This window comes from Vombatus ursinus, unplaced genomic scaffold (assembly GCF_900497805.2).
Source record: "Vombatus ursinus unplaced genomic scaffold, bare-nosed wombat genome assembly UNPS02014787.1, whole genome shotgun sequence".
NCBI lineage: Eukaryota > Metazoa > Chordata > Mammalia > Diprotodontia > Vombatidae > Vombatus > Vombatus ursinus.
This window is the reverse complement of record NW_020954565.1, coordinates 7,806,421-7,826,495: the sequence shown is the minus strand read 5'-3', so window position 1 is coordinate 7,826,495 and position 20,075 is coordinate 7,806,421. Positions and strand designations below refer to the sequence as shown.

The following is a 20,075-nucleotide window of genomic DNA, read 5'->3' as shown; positions in this document are numbered from 1 at the left end:
TTTGGGGCAAGTCACTTAACCCCAACTGCCTCACCAAAAATAAATAAATAAATAAATAAAAATTAAAAAAATAAAACCCTTTTTGTCACCTCTACCTTTTGAAAGATGAAATTGTTATTAAGTTACCAAGAACTCTAACAGATGTCTAGAAAATTAACATTTCCCCATCACTGCTGGCACCAGCCACTGTTAGGCTCATAATCTGTATCCTGAACTTCCCACTTATTTCTATGCTAAGTGATTCTCAGTATAGTCTGATGACAATACTGCTTCTTTCTATATCTATCAAACTACCATGTGCCTTCACCCTGTCTCCTAGATTTTCTCTTTTATCTTCAATCCCTTATATACATCTCCATTCTATAACACCTCACTTTTCCTGTTTCTTTTCAATAGGTATATACTTTCAGAGCCATATTCCACTCAAAGGTCTAATCTACCAAGTTTCAGTAATATCTATGAGGTAAAATTTGCTATTTTATGTTAAGATCTTTAGTTTAACTTGCTTATTATCCACACCCATACAAAAACAAAATAACCAAGTTAGTCACTTTAAGAGATTCTTTAGGATCAAAACTGGAAGAAAAGCTAAAAAAACTACGTACAACTTAAAAGACTTGACTTTATGTAGATAGGTGTGGCCTATTTATAGTGGTGGTAATCATAAACAAGAATAATTTCGTAGCATCCTCCTCTCCCACTCATGTGCTACTGAACGGAACTAGAGGAAACTATGAAACTAAGTTCACCGGGTTTATTAAAAATGAATGCTAGTTAATCTTAATTGGACTGTCCACTTTAAGAAGTCCTGATTCACTCTCTCACTCACCATAGCATGTTTCAAATTATGTCTTTGTTCCTGCTTCACATCTCACCCTAAGCACCCTCTGCTCTCCTGTTATTAGCTGAAGAGCTTGCCTCATACTCAACTGAATATAACTGAGGCAGTTCACCAGCACTCCCTCTTCTCCTGCCCTTCTCCTCTTCATCTAACATTACTGACATCATCCCCCTAATATTTCCTTCACTGTGGTCTCTGATGAATTGGTCTTTCTGCTTGTCAAGGTCAAACCCTCTAAATGCTCCCTCTATCCTATCATCTCTTATCTTCTCCAGCAAACTTCCCCCACTATCAACCTCACTTTCTCTCTTATCAATCTCCTACCTACTGGCTCCTCTTAGATGCTGAGGTCTTCCTCATCCTCAAAAAACTCTCTCAAGAGCCTACCATGCCCAGTAGCTAGCAGCTATCACCCTATATTCCTTTGCCCTTTGAATGCCTTGAAAAAGCCTTCTACATTCAGTCTCCACTTCTTCTCTCACTTCTTTCCAAAACCTTCTGTAATCTGGCTTCTGACTTCATCAGTTGGTTGAGACTTTTTTTTCCTGAAGCCACCAAAGATGTATTTATTAACAAATAGAATGATTTTTCCTCCATCCTCAACCTTCTTGACTTCTTGACAGCAGAACTCTCCCACATACCTCTTCTAGTAAAGATCTAAAAAACACACCAGATCAAATATGGATAGATAAATCCAAGAAAAAAATCAATTATTTTTTCCAGCCCAGGTCAGCATTGGGAGATAGAGAGGTCTGAGGACGCTAGGGAATAGATCTGGCCAGAGGCATGCAGCATTCTGGCACACAAGAACTGAGAGAGGACTGAAGCTATGCCCAAAAGCAAGAAGAGATCCCAGTCAGACTCATAACAAGGCATAACTGGCAGGTCAGTTACTCATGACTCAGTTCTGGGTCACAAATGTAGAATATTACTGAGGAGGGGATCTTTGCCTAAGGGTGTCATTCTAGAGTGATGAAGGGTTAATGTATAAGATCTTTCCTATCCACAGCCTAAGCCATGGGACAAGGAACTTCCCTAATGTATTGTTCTGGGATTTGTTCCAACCCAGACCCACTTTGGGGAACTATTCCTTAAAAACAGGTCTTGAGGTAAACATCCAGGGACTTTGCCAGTTCCTGGGTATTGACCCAAGACATTTTTGACATAATAAAGATTGTTCTTGAGGTCAGAGGTTTTGGCCAAAACTCTCAGGTCCTTAAGATCATTCACCTTTCTTTGGCTCCCTGCCTTCTTTGTGTAAGGATGATTAAAAAGGGTCTCTCTTGGGAAAGGGACTTGGGGAGTCTCCCCTCAGAGAGGAGGCTCTGCCACAGGGACTTCCCCAACTAAGATCCTAATGGCTGTGATACAGGGCTCTCCCAGCCAGATGTTCAGGAGTTGGTGCTTCCTCGGATTGGTGATCTATTTCTTTTTCATCTTTCTGTTAATAGTCTTTGTTTCTAAGATTGTATAATCATATGTAATCACATTTATGTGCATGTATGTTTATGATTATTATCATTATTAAATCATTTATAAGCTAGGAAAAGCGTGAACGTGTCTTTGTGGGTACAGATCCGAACCTGTGAAACAAATTATAAGTGCTGTGCAGCCGGTAACACCTTACTGTTACAGGTGAGGGTCAGCCTAGGAGCACTCGGTATATGTACTGAGTGAGGAACAAATTCAGATATTAACAACAGCTGTGTTGCTCTGATGCTAGGAGTGGAGCAACATCTCAACTCCAGCTTCTGGTTCAATCTGAAATCAGCAGTAAAATAACCCCAGTAGAAAACCCAGATTGAGGGAAACTGCAGTTCTATCACTTTGAATCAGCAGTGCTTTCCAACTAGTTGATTGAGGCTGGTTGACCTTCCAACCAGGGGCAAGATAAAAGTAGGGTGATGGAGACCTAAACCCAGGTCAGAAACATATAGAGCTCAGGCCAGGAGGGCAGTGATCAGACTTTACACTGGATCAAAACATTTTGGGACCACTGAAAGCCCACAGGGCATCCATCCAAGCTATGTCTGAGATCTTGGAATCAATACTGAATACTCTTAGGAAAAAAAAAAAACCCAAAAACAAAACAAAACAGCAGAAGGACCCAAGAGGACAAAAGTTAAATTGAGACATTCCCCTCAGAATTTTACAGAGCCTGACTCTAATTTAAAATTTAGGTTCAGGAAGTAAGTTGAAGAATATGGGGAAAAATGTATCATAAAGAAGTATTACAGTATTACAGAAGTATTACATTATATCTCTGTCACAGAGATGCTCAAGATACAAATTCGGAAGAGAATGATTCAAAAACATCTAAAGCAAGTATTTAAAAAAAAAAAAGGTTGGGCACGAATCCAACCAAAACTCCTAGAAGAAAGCATGAGTTAAAAGGGAAAAAAAGTTTTAAAAAAATTGAAAAATCAAATGATGGCTCAAGGGGGAGAATGGGAAAAGAAATTAAATCCATGGAAGAAAAAATTTTTAAAAAAAATTTAAAGCTTAGAACAAAGGTACAGAAGATCATCCTCAACTTCATGAGATAAGAAAAAGACTGAAAAAAAAAAAACAGAAATCAAGGCAAAGTAATTTAAAAATCATTAGATTACCTGAAAGCCATGACCAAAAAGTGGTAGACACTATATTTGAAAAAATCTTAAGAGAAAACTGCCCAGATCTCTTAGAAACAAAAGGCAAAGCAGAAATTGAAAGAATCAACCAGTCACCTCCTGAAAGAAACCCCCAAATAAAAACTCCCAGTAATATCTTATAAGCAATGCAAGCAGTCAGAAAGAAAATTCTAGTACTGAGGAACCACAGTCAATCACACAAGATTCAGTAGCCACTACTATAAAGACAATTTGGACTGATACACCAGAAGGCAAAAGATCTAAGCTTAAAACCAAGAATAATTTATCTTGAAAAACAAAATATAATTGTATAGGAGACAAAGAAAAAACCCAAAAAAACCTTTAATGAAATAGAAGACTTCCAAGCCTTCCTGTATGTATGTATGTATGTATGTCTGTATGAGAGCAATTATAAGAGATTAAATAAGGACAAACTATTTCTATTCTATGGGTAGCTGGATGTTACAGTGAATAAAGGTCCAGGCCCAAAGTCAGGAAGTCATTTTACTCAGTTCAAATCTGGCCTCAGAAACTTACAAGCTGTGTGAACCTGGGCAAATCACTTAACCCTGTTTACCTCAGTTCCCTCATCTGTAAAATGAGCTTTAAAAAAAAATCTATAAAATGAGGAGAAATGGCAAACTACTTCAGTGTCTTTGCCAGGAAAACCCTAAACAGGAGAGTTGGACATGACTGGAAATGATTAACAAAAATTTATATTCTAATGTGTGGAGATGATGATACATGTATCCCCTCAGAATTCAATCTTCATCTAGGGTCATAGAATCTAATTAGACAGAGGGCCTGGGAATAGTTCTATTATATTTTGACGATCTTGAAGGGAAAAGGAATACACTCAGTGGGGGGAGGAAATGAGAGGAAGAATAGGGAATATTGGCCCACTTAATTTGGTGCATAAATAGAGGTCTATATAAACAAGGAGGAATGGATAGGAGTGGTGACACTTGAACCCCACTTTAATGTGAACTAATTAGAGGGAAGAATACACACACATAGTATTTCCAAATTCTAGATATATATTAGTCTTAAGAAACAAGGAATCAGAATTCCCAGGAATTCTTGGAATCATTTTTTCTGTATTTTTCATAACATTTTATTTATGTTTCAAAATAAAAATGAGTGGCTGTAATAATAAAGTGAATCATTTTTCTGTGATAAGCTTATAGTAAAAGTTTCTGAGATTTTCTTTAAAAAGATGCAATAAATGCCTGGTTTATTATAACTATTATATATATAGTGACAATATTATATGTATTTCAATAACATAAAATGATCTTTACTTGATAGACATTTGATAAGGGAAAATATTAAAAAGGAACATCAACATAACATCTAAAAATCATTTAAAAATTAAATACCACAAATATGTAATATTTTAAAGTTACTGTTCTTCAAATGAAATATTAAGCCTATCAGTATTTACAAAGAACTGAAGCCTAAAGTGAATATTCAAACATGGGAAAACACTAGCAAATATTATTGGGAAGTATTCAAATAAGGCAACATTTAGATCTGCTAGCAAAGTTAACAGCATTACAAAGAGTCACATCAAAATTGTCCATTTAAGGATTTATTTTGTCTCTATAATTTGGAATACCACTCATAGAATTTGTAAAAAATAATAATTATATATGTTAGTATTTATGTGTAAGAATAACTCATTTTTACCAGTAGATGAGATCATAAATACATACTTATAACATGGCAACAAATATATCAAAGATGACTAATTAAAGACTGTGACCACCTCTTTCCTATATGCTCCTTTTTTGGATCCTGGAAATCTTTACCTTAACCTTTGATTCTATATGTGTTTTCTGCTCTTGTTTTCAACTTGATGTCAGTAGATTTCCCTGAAACAGTAATGTGTCTATGTTGATTGCTATAAGCTTTAATTCTCACAGGAGAACTACCATACTTTTTCCTGATTTCTTAACTGATTTTTCTTGAGAATTGATATTTTGAAAAAAAAAACAAACCCTACATTTCTTGTAAAATAGTAGGAAGAATTCCCACAAAGAACATTCACAGTGGAGGACAGAAATACATTTCACACAATAGGGAAACATTAAGAAAATGGAGGGGGGAGGAAGAGCAAGTTAACCAGAAGATTTAGTCTTAAGCAAAATAAACTCAGAAAGGGGGTTGGGAAACAAAAGTTAAGAAAAGTAGGAGAGTAGAAAGGAGGAAAGCACACACTTAACAATTATATCATCTATGAATGTGAATGGGATGAACTCACTCATCAAATGGAACATAGCTGAACAGATTAAAAAGCAGAATCCAACAATATGTTGCTTATACGAAACATACTTGAAAGAGACATATACATACAGAATTAAAATAACAAGGTGGAGTAAAATCTTTTATGCTTCCAATGAAGTAAAAAAATAAAAAGGCAGGTGGGGTTGTGTTCATGATCTTAGTCCAAAGCAAAAACAAAAAAAGACTAAAAGACATAAATATGAAACCACATTTTGCTGAAAGTTATCATAGACAATGAATATCAAATAGAACCTGCTAAAAGTCATCCGCAGTAACAGAAGCTTTCTCACATTGTTGCATGCTTGAAATTCCATTAATTGCAAATTCATATGTACTAACATGAGTCTTTTCAAAAACCCAAAGGATTTTGGAAAGCTTAAGGGGTTATTTATCACTCGTTAATACTTTAGTGTGTGAATGGGTCCAATTTGGTTGCCTTTTTCTCCTAAAGTCCATTATTTTTTTTTGGGGGGGGGTTAGGCAATGGGGTTAAGTGACTTGCCCAGGGTCACACAGCTAGTAAGTGTTATGTGTCTGAGGCGGGATTTGAACTCAGGTCATCCTGAATCCAGAGCCGGTGCCCTAGCCACTGTGCCACCTACCTGCCTCAACTAGGGTTCATTTTTTTTTAGGGAAGGTTTTTGTTCTTTAAATTTGTCTTCTTTAGGTGAGATACGATTTGTGGTACATTGGGAGTTAGGACAGGCCTGTGTGGGGTATAAAATTTGGAACCTTGAAGCTGGCAGGAGGGCAATGTCAACTTGGGAAGAATACAACTAGATAATGAGAGGGGTATGGAAAGGGAGATTAGAAGATATCAAAGAGATGGCTATTTCATATTTTGCTGAGAGACTGAATACTAATTCTCTTGGTCCATAAGATTCTTCTTTAAATAGGATGAACAAATTCTACTTTTATTTCTTCCATCTGGCAACAAAAGATTTTCCAAATCAGTGATATTGTGGTATATAAATGTCCATGACAAGAAAAGGAAAAGAGACAGCTTACAAACAACCAAATAGGATTTATTGAAAGATATTCTTTATAGTTGACAGGAATCTCATGAGAGCTACGGAGTTTGTGGTAAACCTACATTAGCTGTCTAGGTGACCTAGATATCAGATCAACTTATGGGTGTGGGGCAGCAAGAGATAAAACATATCCTTCTAGCTCTTTTTTTTTTTTTTAATTATTAGAAAGGTCCCACCCTTTTTCTTACTTCCAAGAGTTTCAGGGGACTAATTGGTACAGTAGCAAGGTGTTAACTCTGCTCACAGATCTGTGCTTCTGATCTCTGGGCATGTAATTAATTAAGGGGGAAGGGAGAAAAAGAAGATGGGTGATGGAAAGAAGGGACAGAATCTGATTTATATGACCAACTCTGGCCCTGTTCATGAAGCAGCTTACTCTTATGGTCTTGGCTATTTTCCAAATAATTTTCCCCAAAACAAGTTGCTCATCCCCCAAACATTTGGCCATGAGCTTATGAAGGGGAATAAATGAAGAACAAAGTTACCGTTGTTTGTTCACCTGAAATTATGACTTACCTTAACTTTCCTGAGTCAGCCTCCAAATTCTAAAACATGTTATATGTGCAATAAACAAGTTAACATTCACTCAAGGAATTATGCTTAGTACTTCATATACTGGGATATTCTGAATCTATGCAATGGGCCAGTAGTTAATTGCTAATATGTATACAAGTTGTGGTTAAGCCTAATTGGGCTAATGTCAAGTGACTCCTTTCTCAGACCCTAATGGAAACAGCCCAAAACCCTGATGCCAAAAGCCTTTGTGATAGCAGTGCTTTTAGCCCAAGTGTCTGCAGTCATCATTCTAGAAATTGACACCTTAGTAATAGCAATGCTTCTAGCCCAGTGTCTGCAGTCATCATAGTAGAAATTAACTCCTGTGGAGATGCAGTCTGGCAACTGTTTCTGTAGGTGCTGTCACCACATCTTCTCAAAACCAACAAAAGAAAGTTCTTATCACCAATGTCATTGTCAAATGGTTAAATATCAAAAACTGATAATGATTTTATCAGTGGTAATACATTAAGAAGAGATATCACCATCTATTGTGTTACTGCATTCTAAGAACCATGAGACTTTTACATTTGAAACTGAAGTCTTCCATGTTATCTCCCTAATTAAAATGTGAGCTCCTTAACAGCAGGGACTTCTCATTTTTCTATGTGTATACTCATTGCTTTGCACATAGCTAATAGCTTAATAAATGCTTCATTCATTCATTCATTCACTATTGTAACTAGACATTCCAGTGGACCTCTATTCCCAAGACACATATATACATTTTCTAATGAGCAAAGTCAATTCATTTACATTCATAAAGGATTGCAGTTTCAAAACTCCTAAAGAACAAACATATCCTTATAAACATTTTGTGAAGGGTGATAACAACAAATTAGATTTTATAAAATGAATTGTAGTAGGTGTAAGTTTATCCAGCCCTTTCCAACAGATTATTGCAAGAAAAGGACACATTTTTCTACCTTATACACTTCATGACATTCTGTTACTAGGACCAACAACTCTAGTTCTTTCATTACATATAGGATAGTAGGTGTTTTAATATTTTATTTGTATCAATTAATATTCAATTAATAATTATTAATGATAATAAATTAATATTGATTGTTTAATTCTACACACTAGGTGTTTTAATATTTGTTGAACAATTCTATGCAACAAGCTTTTTTAATGTTTTATTTGTACCTTTTATTTTTTTATCGGTCATTTCTGGTTATGTTCCTATTTCACCCCTGCTCTCCAAAACTGAACCTACTTTTCTAATGAATGAAAACTGCTAGTATAAATTAAAGGAAAAACAACTACTAGTATAAAATCGGATGACAAAGTATGCAAATCCTGAAGTCTCCTCTCATAAAAATCCTGCTTCCCTCATAAAAATTTCAAGGGAAGTTCCATTATCTGTTCTAAGGGACCAAGTTTGGTCCCATTTTGGCTACCTTTCAGCATTACTGTAATTCCTGTGTTTACTCTTAATTCTATTTCACTCCACATCAGTTCCCACAAGATTTCCTATGCTTCTCTGAAAATCCTCATATTCATCATTTCTTACAATAGAATGATTCCATTACATTCATATACCACAAGATGTTCAGTCTTCCCTATCTGATGACCGTCCACTTTTCGTAGTTCTGCTTTCTACAAATATTTTGGTATATGTGGAACTTTTATTTATTTATTTTTTTAACTCTTTTTGGTCTTTGTCAAGTTAAGATTGCTAGGTCAAAGGGGTAAACTGATTTTTTTTCCTCGTAGTAGTCCAAATTGTTATACAAAATGGGTGAACGAGTTCATAGATCCACCAATAGTGAAACAGTGTGACACTTTCCCAGTGTCTCTCCCCAATCTCCATTTTTTTCAAATGGCTGTGATAGCTTTGGGCTCCTTTGAAAATCTTATTTATATCCTTTGATGGCTTCTCTATTAGGGAATGACTTTTAGTCATATACAGGAATAGGGACTGGTCCTGTAATTTCATCGGTATAGGGAACTGCTTGGTGAAGAAAATTCCTAATGCAAGTCAGCACCTTCTAGTCTTAAAAAAACTGCCTATGGCCCTAAGATGTTAAGTGATTTGCCCAAACTTTACTGGTTATATTCAATGCAAAATTTTTCACATTTAAAAGTTTCCCTTATTACTCAATATGCATTGGTTTTATTCCTATGAAACCTTGTTGTAATCAAAATTGTCTTCCATCTTTTACAAAGACTTCTATCCTGTTTACTTTTGACCAATTAAAGGAGATTTTAATCAGAAAAAGGATTTTCAAAATTTCACAAAGGATCATGAAGGAACAGTTATGGGTGATAGTGAAATCTAAGGGTATATATGATCATCCATCCCTAAGGGTACCTAAGGGAAGAGATAAGTTGCTGTTTAGAAGGTAAGGGGTAGAGAGAAGCAGTAGGAGTTTAGGAAGTAGATGATCTCAAATGCCAATGTACTTCTAAAGGCATAAATGTATCATATACTCATCTCCCAGTTCAGGGATTGGGATGGAGAAAAAGAATGACTTAGGTACCATACTTATATTTAAAGGAAAGAAATTGGTAGCAGTAAAGGCATGAACTGGATGATATGGACAGCTGGAGTGATCCCCAGAGGAGTTTGCTGAGCAATGGTAGCAGGTGGAGGTGTCGAAGTAGCAGAGGGAAGAAAGGAGTACACCAATTATTTCTCTTAGCCCAGAGTAGCAGGGGATGAGTGAATTGGCAATTAGCACTCTCCTTAGGAGGTGGCAATTTCCTTTTAACAATAAGAAAATGAGGAATTATAAGAACTCCAACTTTGAAGAGGAGTTAGGTAACAATGGAGTGAGGGTTCCATAAGCCATAATGGAAAAGGAGAGCAGCAGGTGAGGGACTGTGTGGTAGAATAGAGGTGAATAATTAAAATGAAGTACAAGAGAAACAGGATAGGAAAAGGGACTGCAGCCTATCCTTCTAGTTCCAGGCCTGTTGTTTCAGGTCCAAACTCAGGAGGAATTACGCCTCTGCCTGAAGTCCCTGTCTTTTTGACTCTAGATATACCCCCAAAAAAGGAGCAGGGAGGTGCAAGGAGGGATGAACTACAAAACAAATTTCCAGGAGACCAAATATGGAATCAAGAACAAAAGTAGAGAAGAGAACTCCAGAAATGTGTTTTGAGGTATGAAGGAGAGAAGAAGAGGCACTCATGAATATCCTTCATTTTCTCAATAGTAGGCAAGGTACTTTGAGAAAAAGGAGATAGAGGACTTGGAATGGAAGGATTAAGAAGAGGAATCAAACAGATACTGTGGGGAATAAACATTTTGCTACTAAACAGTGAAGACCTAGTTGAAACACAAAAATAAAAATTTTCTCTCTTGTACTACAAAATCAGGAAGATCTAGGTTCAAACTCTGCCTTAGACATTAGCTCAGTGCCTCTGGGCAAATCAACTAATTTGCCTGTGCCTTAGTTTCCTTATTGGCAAAAAATCTGAGGTCATTACAACCTGAAATCTATGCTCTTAATTTACTTTTGGCCACTGGATTTTTCTGACATGATTTCAAATAATTAATTTTGATAAAGCTTAAGAGAGGTAACTTTTCACTATTATCCTCTCTTCAGTCCTCCAATCTACTGTCTCTTGCGTATGTAATGTATGTTCCATGATTTATATCTGCACTCACTCACTGACCCAAACTTTTTGCCTACCTAGTCAAAGGATTTTCTACAGCTTATCACTGTTTCCATAATATTTCACTATCTTGAACAGCTTGTTATCTGCAAACATGGGAATTTTCTAACAATTCAAAATATGACTTGTTCTAACAGACTCTCATTTCTCTCTTAGAAAAAGCACTTATAAAAAGGGTCTTTGCATTTGTTTGTTTATAATCTAGTTTCTCAACATTCCACTGAGACCCTTAACTAATATTTTTCCAAAAAAAATTTTTGGTGTGGGATATTACAGGATACTCCCTACTACACTTGTTTACAAAGGTCACACCATTACTCCTGCATTCCAGTCCCAGAGAATTAAAGGCTATTGCAAGACATCTTTACCTGGATGTCAAACTGGGACCTCAGCCTCAACACATCCAACAGCAAACTCATCATTATCCCCAAACTGCTACTCCTTATTTCTCTAATGGGACATTAAATAGTAGCCCCAAAGACCTCAGTATCTTTTGCGTCTTCTCCCTCACGCCCCTTCCTATCCTCATGTCTATTTTGGGGCTCTATTTACCATTATTCTTTATTTACTACTATTCATTCTTATGTACTTACACATAAATTTGTTTATCATCATTCCTCTAGTAGTACCATTCTTAAACCTTTTGTTCATACAACTTCCTTTAACTTTTCAAAAGATAATTGGAAAACCAGCACATGAAAATTTTACACAGCAGTGAAAATTGGTTGAAATTAAGTGGTACAGGAAGGAAACTCAACATTCCATTCAGGTCAGTGTTCAAATTCCCAATCTGAAATAGGAGTTCGTGAAAAAGCTCTAATAGGTTTTTTTTTCTTTAAATATGTACATAAGTTTTTTAGCAACCATGTAAAAAACGACAAATGGCAAAATTTAGAATAAAAGAGATCTGACTTTAGAGTCAGAAGATCTGAGTTCAAGTCTTGATTCTGACACAAAATTTACAATTTAGCTTCTCAGTGCCCCAGGAAACTCTCTAAGGCTACAAGTTGCACAGCTGGTGCTAATCTGCATTGGTAAAAGGAGTTTCTATAATGTGATTTCCCTATAATAATAAATATTGACAATTCAGTTAAAAAAAAGAAACTTACATTTGGAATTTCAAAATGATTCAAACTGTATACTACTTATGATTAAGTTAGGACTACACATGAGCAGTTCTCTCCAATAATAGCAATACACTTAATCCCTTTTTCTGAACACAAAAAATCAAGACATATTAATGGAAAGAAAATAATTTATTGGAGGTATAGAAAGCTGACTAAAACAAATCTGCTGCATATCTTCCAATAAGATTTAAATGCATTTCATTTAGTTTTTAAATATATTTTTAAAGCTATTACGCACAATTCAAGAGTCCAGATGTTCAAGTTTCTTCTTCTCAAAGCTGGAGAATGCTTGAAAGATATGGAATTCAAAAGGAACCTAAAACACCATAAAAGCCCATCAAAAATGAAAATTATTTTAGTAGAAATATATTTTTATATATTATAAATGTATTAGAAAGCTAAAATTTCAGTACTTAGAAAATTAGTGAATCAAGTCAATATGACTATATAATTTGATTTTTATAGGTAATCATAGTTTATGTGAACCAAAATTGAATCAAAGAACCACAAGTAAATATATTTTAAGGTTTCCATAAAGCAATGTAAATAAATATCATGAATTCAATTTACTCTACTGGTCTTTTTTCACTTTATATACAAGTGTCAATGACAATTAATTAACTACAATCTAGATTTTCTGGAAGTTATCAGATGAAAAAGTTTGGTTTGATATAAGCATTCATGATGTTTTCAAGAGGTTGAGGATGGAAAAAAGTGGGTTTTTACTCAATAAACATTTATTAAGCACTGTGTACAACAATACACTATGCCACTCAAATCAATATGCATTTTATTAAGTGCATACTTTGAGCCAGACTCTGGGTACAAGAAAAGATTACACGCCTTCTATCTGAACAATTTTTAAGAGGTTGAAGTGGTGAGATGAAGTGTTTTGGAAACCGTTAAGTTGTTACACACTTCGCTTTTGCAGTCATACTGTAGTTGCCACCATTAATCGACATAAGCAGAATTAACTATGTTATTTCTTTCAACTATGTAACCACTATAGAAGAATTTGGTGTTTCCAATTGCCTCTTGCCTTAATAAGGGGTGATTCTACTTGCTCCCTACTTCAGTAGGGATTTAAAAAATTTAATATCCTGGATTTGACTGTCATCTGGTATTTATGTCACTTAGAAAGCCAATAAGAAGACAATCTTTGGAAATCAACTTCTGTTTAGATTTTCTATAATATCTTATTCCCATCCAAGCAGTACTGATATATTTCCTATACAACACTGCACAAAAATATAAAAAGACCCAAAACAGGTATTTTAAAACCACCAAGTCCATAAATTACAAAAATTAAATTTCAGGACAAAGATAAATGTAAAGAGCTAAGATCAAATTCTGAGTTAAAGCAACTGTCAAGCATCTCTTTAGTAAATTTAATGACCTGATTCACTAACTTTCCCTGGAATGAATTTTCTTAAAATAAAGCACATTATAGACAAATTTAAACAAATACAGAAGGAACATCAAATTTTCTTCAACCTAACATCAAACAATTTTGAAAATGTTACTTCTAGAATGAAAAGTTAATCTCCAATCTACATTAGGGAAAAAAAAAATAAAAAATTTCTACAGAAAAGCACTGCCCCAAAAAGGATACAACAAGAAAGGATACACTTTGCATGACAGTATTACTGCAGTATTTACGCAGGAATGCTTCTAAAGAAGAACAGCAGAATGTAGTTTAATTTTCCTTATTTTTCAGCATAGATTTATAAAGATTTGATATTCTATCATAAATGAATATGTTTTGACTGCTAAAAGCTTAATCCCTTCACTCTAGGGTATTTGAAAATCTTCAGATTACAACAAAATTGGGATAGTAATGAAATACAAATGTTCAAGGCATTTTACTGAGTGACTATTAGGCAATGTTACAATTTTTCATTTATTTCAGTTGAAAGCTTGGGACATTTTGGCCCATCATTTAGTCTCCTCTTCAATCCACAAAGGCAGGGTTGGTTTTTTGCTTTATTTTTAAAAAAAACCAAAAGGACTATATTTCAATTCAGTGTTAATACTTCTAACATAATTCTTTCCCACAGAAAGATCAAAGAGGAAACCAGTGAAACAAATTTTCTAACTAAAAATGCTTAATGCAGTAATTTTATTAAGCAGGTAATGTTTCTAAGTCTTTTATAAACCATTTTTGTTCTTATTTTACTAAATACAGACAAAAGTACCATAGAAGTATAAGCTTGACAAATGCAAAAGATTTTATCAATTCCTAAATTATGCCTAACTTTCATTTGGTGAAATGTTCAGAATTATTTTCCATACATGACTTATGCAACTGTATTTTTCATGATGTTTTAACTACTAGACTCAGTGAACTTTAGCTTTCTATTGGGTTAAATATATATATGAGTTCTTAACTTGCCACTATGTAGAGAAACAATTTGCAAGAGCTCTTCATTCTAAAATTTGTTTTTGAATCTTTTCCCATGAAAACATGTTTTCCTACATGATTTTACAATTATTATTTCAAAATCAATAGCAACAGTTCTCCCCGTTCCCCACAAAAAAGGTCTTTAAAAACTTGAGACATTTGAATTACTACTCTAACATGCATATTCTCTTTATTTTCCCTTAAAGAATGATGATTTACCTTTATTATATAAAAGTCCACACTTACCTTAGCAATTATCTATCTTTTTCTTTTTCCATCTTTAGCATCTTGTTTTGGTCTAGCAGATCGAGCAAACTGCTAATGGTATATTAAGGATTTCTTGGCGGAAAATATGAAAGTCACATTTGCAAATGATATAAGTTCTATGTTCTTTGGACTATCCATTCACCCAATTCTTGGAAAATCCTAGCAACAACAACCCTGTATTAGAGTAAGGTTGTTTCTTCCTACTACCCTTTAAAAATTTTATTTATTCCCTGCTCTGACTCTCATGTCAATTTTTTTTTCATTTTTTATTTTTTGCAAATCGAATTATACCATATGCTATAGGAGGATCAATTGAAGGGACTGGGGATATTTAGCTCGGAAAAGAGTACGATGGCCTGGGTTCAAATCCTGATTTTCACTTAGCAACTGTGGTGACCTTAGACAAGTTATTTGACCTCCTCTGGACTGTTTTCTCATATAAAAAATATAAGGGATAGACTACATTAGTTGTTCTTAACCTGAGGTCCATCAAGCTGATTTAATATCTTGATAATTTTATTTTAATGTATATTTAAAAACACTATTCTGAGAAGAGGTCCATGACATACAACATCCTTGGATTAGTATTATTAGTATTAGTCCAAGGCCTGGACTTAATGACAGTGACCTAAAGTCCCTTTTAGCTGTAAATCCCATAATCTTAGGAAGTGTTGACTTAAGAAGCAGTGGTTTGTAGAATTGTGATAGTTCCTTATTTTCTGTTTATAACTTTTCCAACTCTAACACATACACATTTTTGCAGCTGAATTAGCTACTGAAAGATAATGCTACACACAATACTTTCTGCAAAATTACCCTCAACAGTTTTAAGCAATATGTATTTCACTTCTACCTCAATTCGCCTTCTCTCAAAAATGTAAGAACTAAGGAAGGGAAGGAAAATGTAAGCTTTATGCATAGTATTTCAATGGTTGTTGCCAGCATTTAGGTATGCTCCAAGAGAGAACTACAGCAATTCAATAAAATAAGGCCTGAAATTCTTCAAGTTTATCCTGTCATCAGGAACAAATGTAATGGAAAGAACTTTGAAGCTGTTACTTACATACTGTGTCTCCAGTTATCATGTAAACCAGGGCAGGGGCTGCTTTATCTTTCTTTGTATCCTCAGCACTTAGCACAATGCCTGGAACATACTGAGACCTTAATATAGTTTTGACTGAGTGTTCCTAGTGGTTCTTACTATATTGTAGAAGCCAACATTAGTTGTATAATCTAGCACAGGGGTGGGGAATCTGTGGCATTGAGGCCACATGTGGCCCACTAGGTCCTCAAGTGTGGCCCTTTGACAGACTCCATACTTCACAGATTTGTTAAAACGTTAAAAGGATTTGATTTGTTGAAATGTTAAAAAGAATTCGTCCTATGAATTTTGGATTCAGTCAAATGGCTACACTTGAGGCCCTACTGGGCCACACGTGGCCTCGAGGCTACAGGTTCCCACCCCTGACCTAGCATATTCAGGGAATAAATGATATTTATTGATTATATTTACCATACAAATTACACCTAGATTAAGAGTCTGGTCACCCATAAAACTAATCTTTCTCTGATAAATGACTGGTCTGACATTATCCTTACTATGTATACCATATGTCACTTTTCTTAAAAAATAAATCTTAAACAGCAATATTACTTTTTTTCCCACTTTCTATAAAAGGATACCAGAAATATAACTACACAGTGTCTTCTGACCATGCATTTTGGACTATTCTAGATTTAACTACACAAATTGGTGCCTAAACAACAAAACATATGCAACTTTAAAAAGGATACCACCACCATGGGTTTTCCAAAAAGTACATATCCATTAGCTTCTTTTAAAGCTTTAGCTGCAGCCTTTTCATCGGGAAATCCAATAAAAGCTTGGCCTTTCATGCGACCTTCTTTCATCAAGCGTATGTCAAACCTAGAAAAATTTATGAAGAATGAAGTTCTGTTTCTAATTAACATCAACTAAATTGTTCCACTAACAAATACATGGGAAAGATTCTGTTATCACCAGCCACCTCACGAGTTCACTATCTAAAACCATGCATTTACATTCTGTTCTAAAAAAGGTCTTTAAAGAGAGCTAATCTAAATTTATTAGATTTTTAAAAAAAATTAGGAATCCATTTGAAACTTTAGAAGCTATAAAAAAATAGTAACTAAAATGGAATGCATATGTTGCAAATGTTTTGTCCCATTTTAGCAGTTTCCCATTATTGAAGTAAATGGGCTTAGTTCGCTCTGATCAAGATAGGAAACAACCCACCACCCAAGGCAAGAAGAGATACTGAATGTCTTAAAAGAAGATAAAACTACTGGATGAGATCTTACAGACTTAGTCTTCTTATTAAACAACTAAGGAAACAGGTTCACTAATTAAGCAATATTCCTTTCCCAATATCACAAGCTTGGTTCCCTTGCAGAACCAGTGTCTTGTTTTTGAAAGTCAGTGTTCAAAATGATAATGTTAAATTCACTAAGAAGTATAGGATACTGGAAAATAGTGAAAAACTGAACTGTTATAACTTGGTACACAGACGTAAAAACTTAGCACTTGCAGGTGCCTTATAAGCACTGTGCATTCAGAATCTCTTATTCTTCCTGAAAAGTTAAGCTCATGGGAACTGGAAGTAATACACATGTTTATATTACTGTTAAGAAAGCTGGCCTTCAATACTGTTTCAAGGACAGTAATGAAGTAAAGGGGTTGGCACCATGTACTTCGATAGCAAAGGAGCATTTAAAACTACCTATATTGGCACAAAATCACTTCTGAAACCAATGAGAAGTATAAAAATCAAATTTTAACAATAAGTTAGCTGGGTACATAACATCTGCTTGTGGATTCTTCTTCCTTATTTCCTCTCTTCAGTATTACAAAGGATTATGTTTTTCTTAAGTAACATAATCTTCTTTTTCCCCTTCCTTGAAAAGAAATTGCTATTGCTAGAATAGATTTCTCAAAGCAGGATATACTCTGTGTTCTCCAGTGCAGAAGAAATAAAAAGGTCAAGTTAGAAGAATAGAGCAAATACTCCTTAATCTCAACAATTTCTCCTTAAATGTGTTTCATTACTTCCTATTTCTTACTTCTGCCTTCCTACTACTCCAAAAGTTGGAATGTGGGGCTACCGTCCACCTGAAGGCATCTTTCATTGAACCAAACAGCTTAAGTCTTAAATTTTACACTTTAAAGGAAATCTTCCATATGCCATGTTTCAAAAACTTACAAATCATGTTTTTTAACAAAGACATTATGCTTAAAAACAATCTTCTGCTAAGCCAAAAGGGACTGCTAAAGAAATAAAAGAACGCTAAATCTGGATTCCAATTAACTATGCCACTAATTTTGAAAGTTGTTAGGGGTACAATCCTAAGCTGAAAGAAAGTTGCTTTCGGTAGCAAGAGATCATGATCTCCATGGCTTATTGTTTGTTATGCAATCCTCACTCACTTTGTTTTAGAGGGAAAATATTAGGGAAGATATGAGGATAAATGAGATGCAAAACTTTGCTTGAGATGACTTACATGATTCGTTCCGTTTGTGATGAAAAGTCAACATATCTTCCAAAAATAAACTTAAGATCCTAGAATTTCATCAAAAAGGAAAAAAAAAGAAAAATCATAAGGAGGCCAAAAAATAATTTTTTTAAAGATCAATTTAGGGAATTATACTTACATTTTCTTCAACTTGCTTTGCTAAGTTCTTTACATAAATCCTACAGTTTGGATCCCCTGGTTCATAACTTTTGAAAACTGAAAGTGTTTCCATTTCTTACAGCAATGAATAAAAAAGAAAGGGGAAATTATAATGTTTTAACCAATTTCAAAAAATGAATGTAACAAGTCATAAAGACAATCAATTCCAAATAACATAAAGCAGCCAATATTCAGTTGAAAACCATATAGTGGATAGAAGCTAAGTGTATATGGATAGAGTGCTAGGCCTGGAGTCAGGAAAACCTGAGTTCAAATCTAACCTCAGAGCTTATTACCTGTGTGACCCTGGACAAGTCACTTAAACTGTTTACCTCAGCTTCCTCATATGTACAATGCAGATAATAATAACACCTACTTTCCAGGGTTACGGTGAGAATCTGGCACCTAGTAATTGGTGTGTAAATGTTAACTGTTATTAAATAAACTGCAGAAAATACTATGAAATTTTAATTACTGTTTGTTTGTTGCTAATTCTTCTAGAACTAACTCAAATCGAGCCAACAGTGATTAAAAGATGCTATTAAATGAAATGCTTTATGAAAGAAGGTTAAGATAATTAGCAAGTCAACTGTTTTTGTAAAAAAAAAAAGTGTTTGAAAGTTTGTTCTCTTAGTATTGTAGACATTTCTATTATGACCTCCTTTATTAGCTTAATAACTGTTTACTACATGCCAAATATTGTGCTTAGCAATTCTGGTTTCACTCACGAAACTTAATGATCAAAAAATGAAAAAGTTTAAATGACTTGAAGGGAATGGTTCAGAGCTTCAACTACCAGCACCTCCCTACTTAGTCCAACACAGCAGACTTAAGACTTTATAGTAAGACTTAATTTTGTTTAAAGTGTATTTCCAGTATAATTATGTATATAACATTAAAATTTCAGAACATCACTATTCCTAAAATGAGGAATTTGGTGATTACTGATTTGGACCAATGAGTTCAATTGTTCACTTTTACCAACGTAAAGAGCTTTACCATCATCAAAATAAAAAACAGGCAATAATATTTTATGGTAGACCAAATAATTACCTTCTTTAGAAATTCTGCCTTTTTCCAACTCTTTTCTAGAGACAAATTCTGCTGGTATCTCTTCTGAGTCTTCTTGAATCTCCTCTTTGTCATTCAGAACGGGAGTTGGAAAGATCTTTCCAAATCCTCCATTGGCTGTATCTCCAGGAGCAGACAAATCTAAAGTAGTTTAATATTAACATTATTCATGTAAATGCCTAATTTGGAAAAATTTCAAGTTTTAAGAGGAAAAGTATATGGTAAGGTATATGGTACCATTATCAAGCTAAATTCTAGTTCTAGATTTATCACTGATAAAAGTTATATAAACCTGGTAAATCATTTAATATTTCTAGACCTCTACCCTTTCTGTAAAATGAATGAGTTAGAATTTATCTAATATCCTTCAGGGGGACAAATGGACATTCAATGAGATAGAGGACTTTCAAGCATTCTTGACAAGAAGACCAGAGCTGAATAAGAATCTGACTTTCAAATATAAGACTCAAGAGAATCATAAAAAGGTGAACAGGAAGGTAAATCATAAGGGACTTAGTAAGGTTAAACTG

At 34.5% G+C, this 20,075-nt stretch overlaps 1 protein-coding gene across 4 annotated transcripts in view; it reads right to left on the bottom strand.

Annotated features, from left to right (window-relative positions):
• Window positions 1–12,238: 12,238 nt before the first annotated feature.
• Window positions 12,239–20,075, bottom strand: part of RNPC3 (RNA binding region (RNP1, RRM) containing 3) — a 29,596-nt gene continuing 21,759 nt past the window's right edge. The window contains exons 10-15 of one of the 4 annotated variants that reach the window (XM_027868234.1): window positions 19,528–19,686; window positions 18,455–18,549; window positions 18,304–18,362; window positions 16,561–16,693; window positions 14,746–14,817; window positions 12,239–12,414 (exon numbers count right to left, since the gene is read on the bottom strand). In XM_027868234.1, the coding sequence (XP_027724035.1) occupies window positions 14,758–14,817; window positions 16,561–16,693; window positions 18,304–18,362; window positions 18,455–18,549; window positions 19,528–19,686 (506 nt within the window). In that variant the 3' untranslated portion in view covers window positions 12,239–12,414; window positions 14,746–14,757. The other 3 variants (XM_027868236.1, XM_027868235.1, XM_027868238.1) reach the window with 3 other exon arrangements.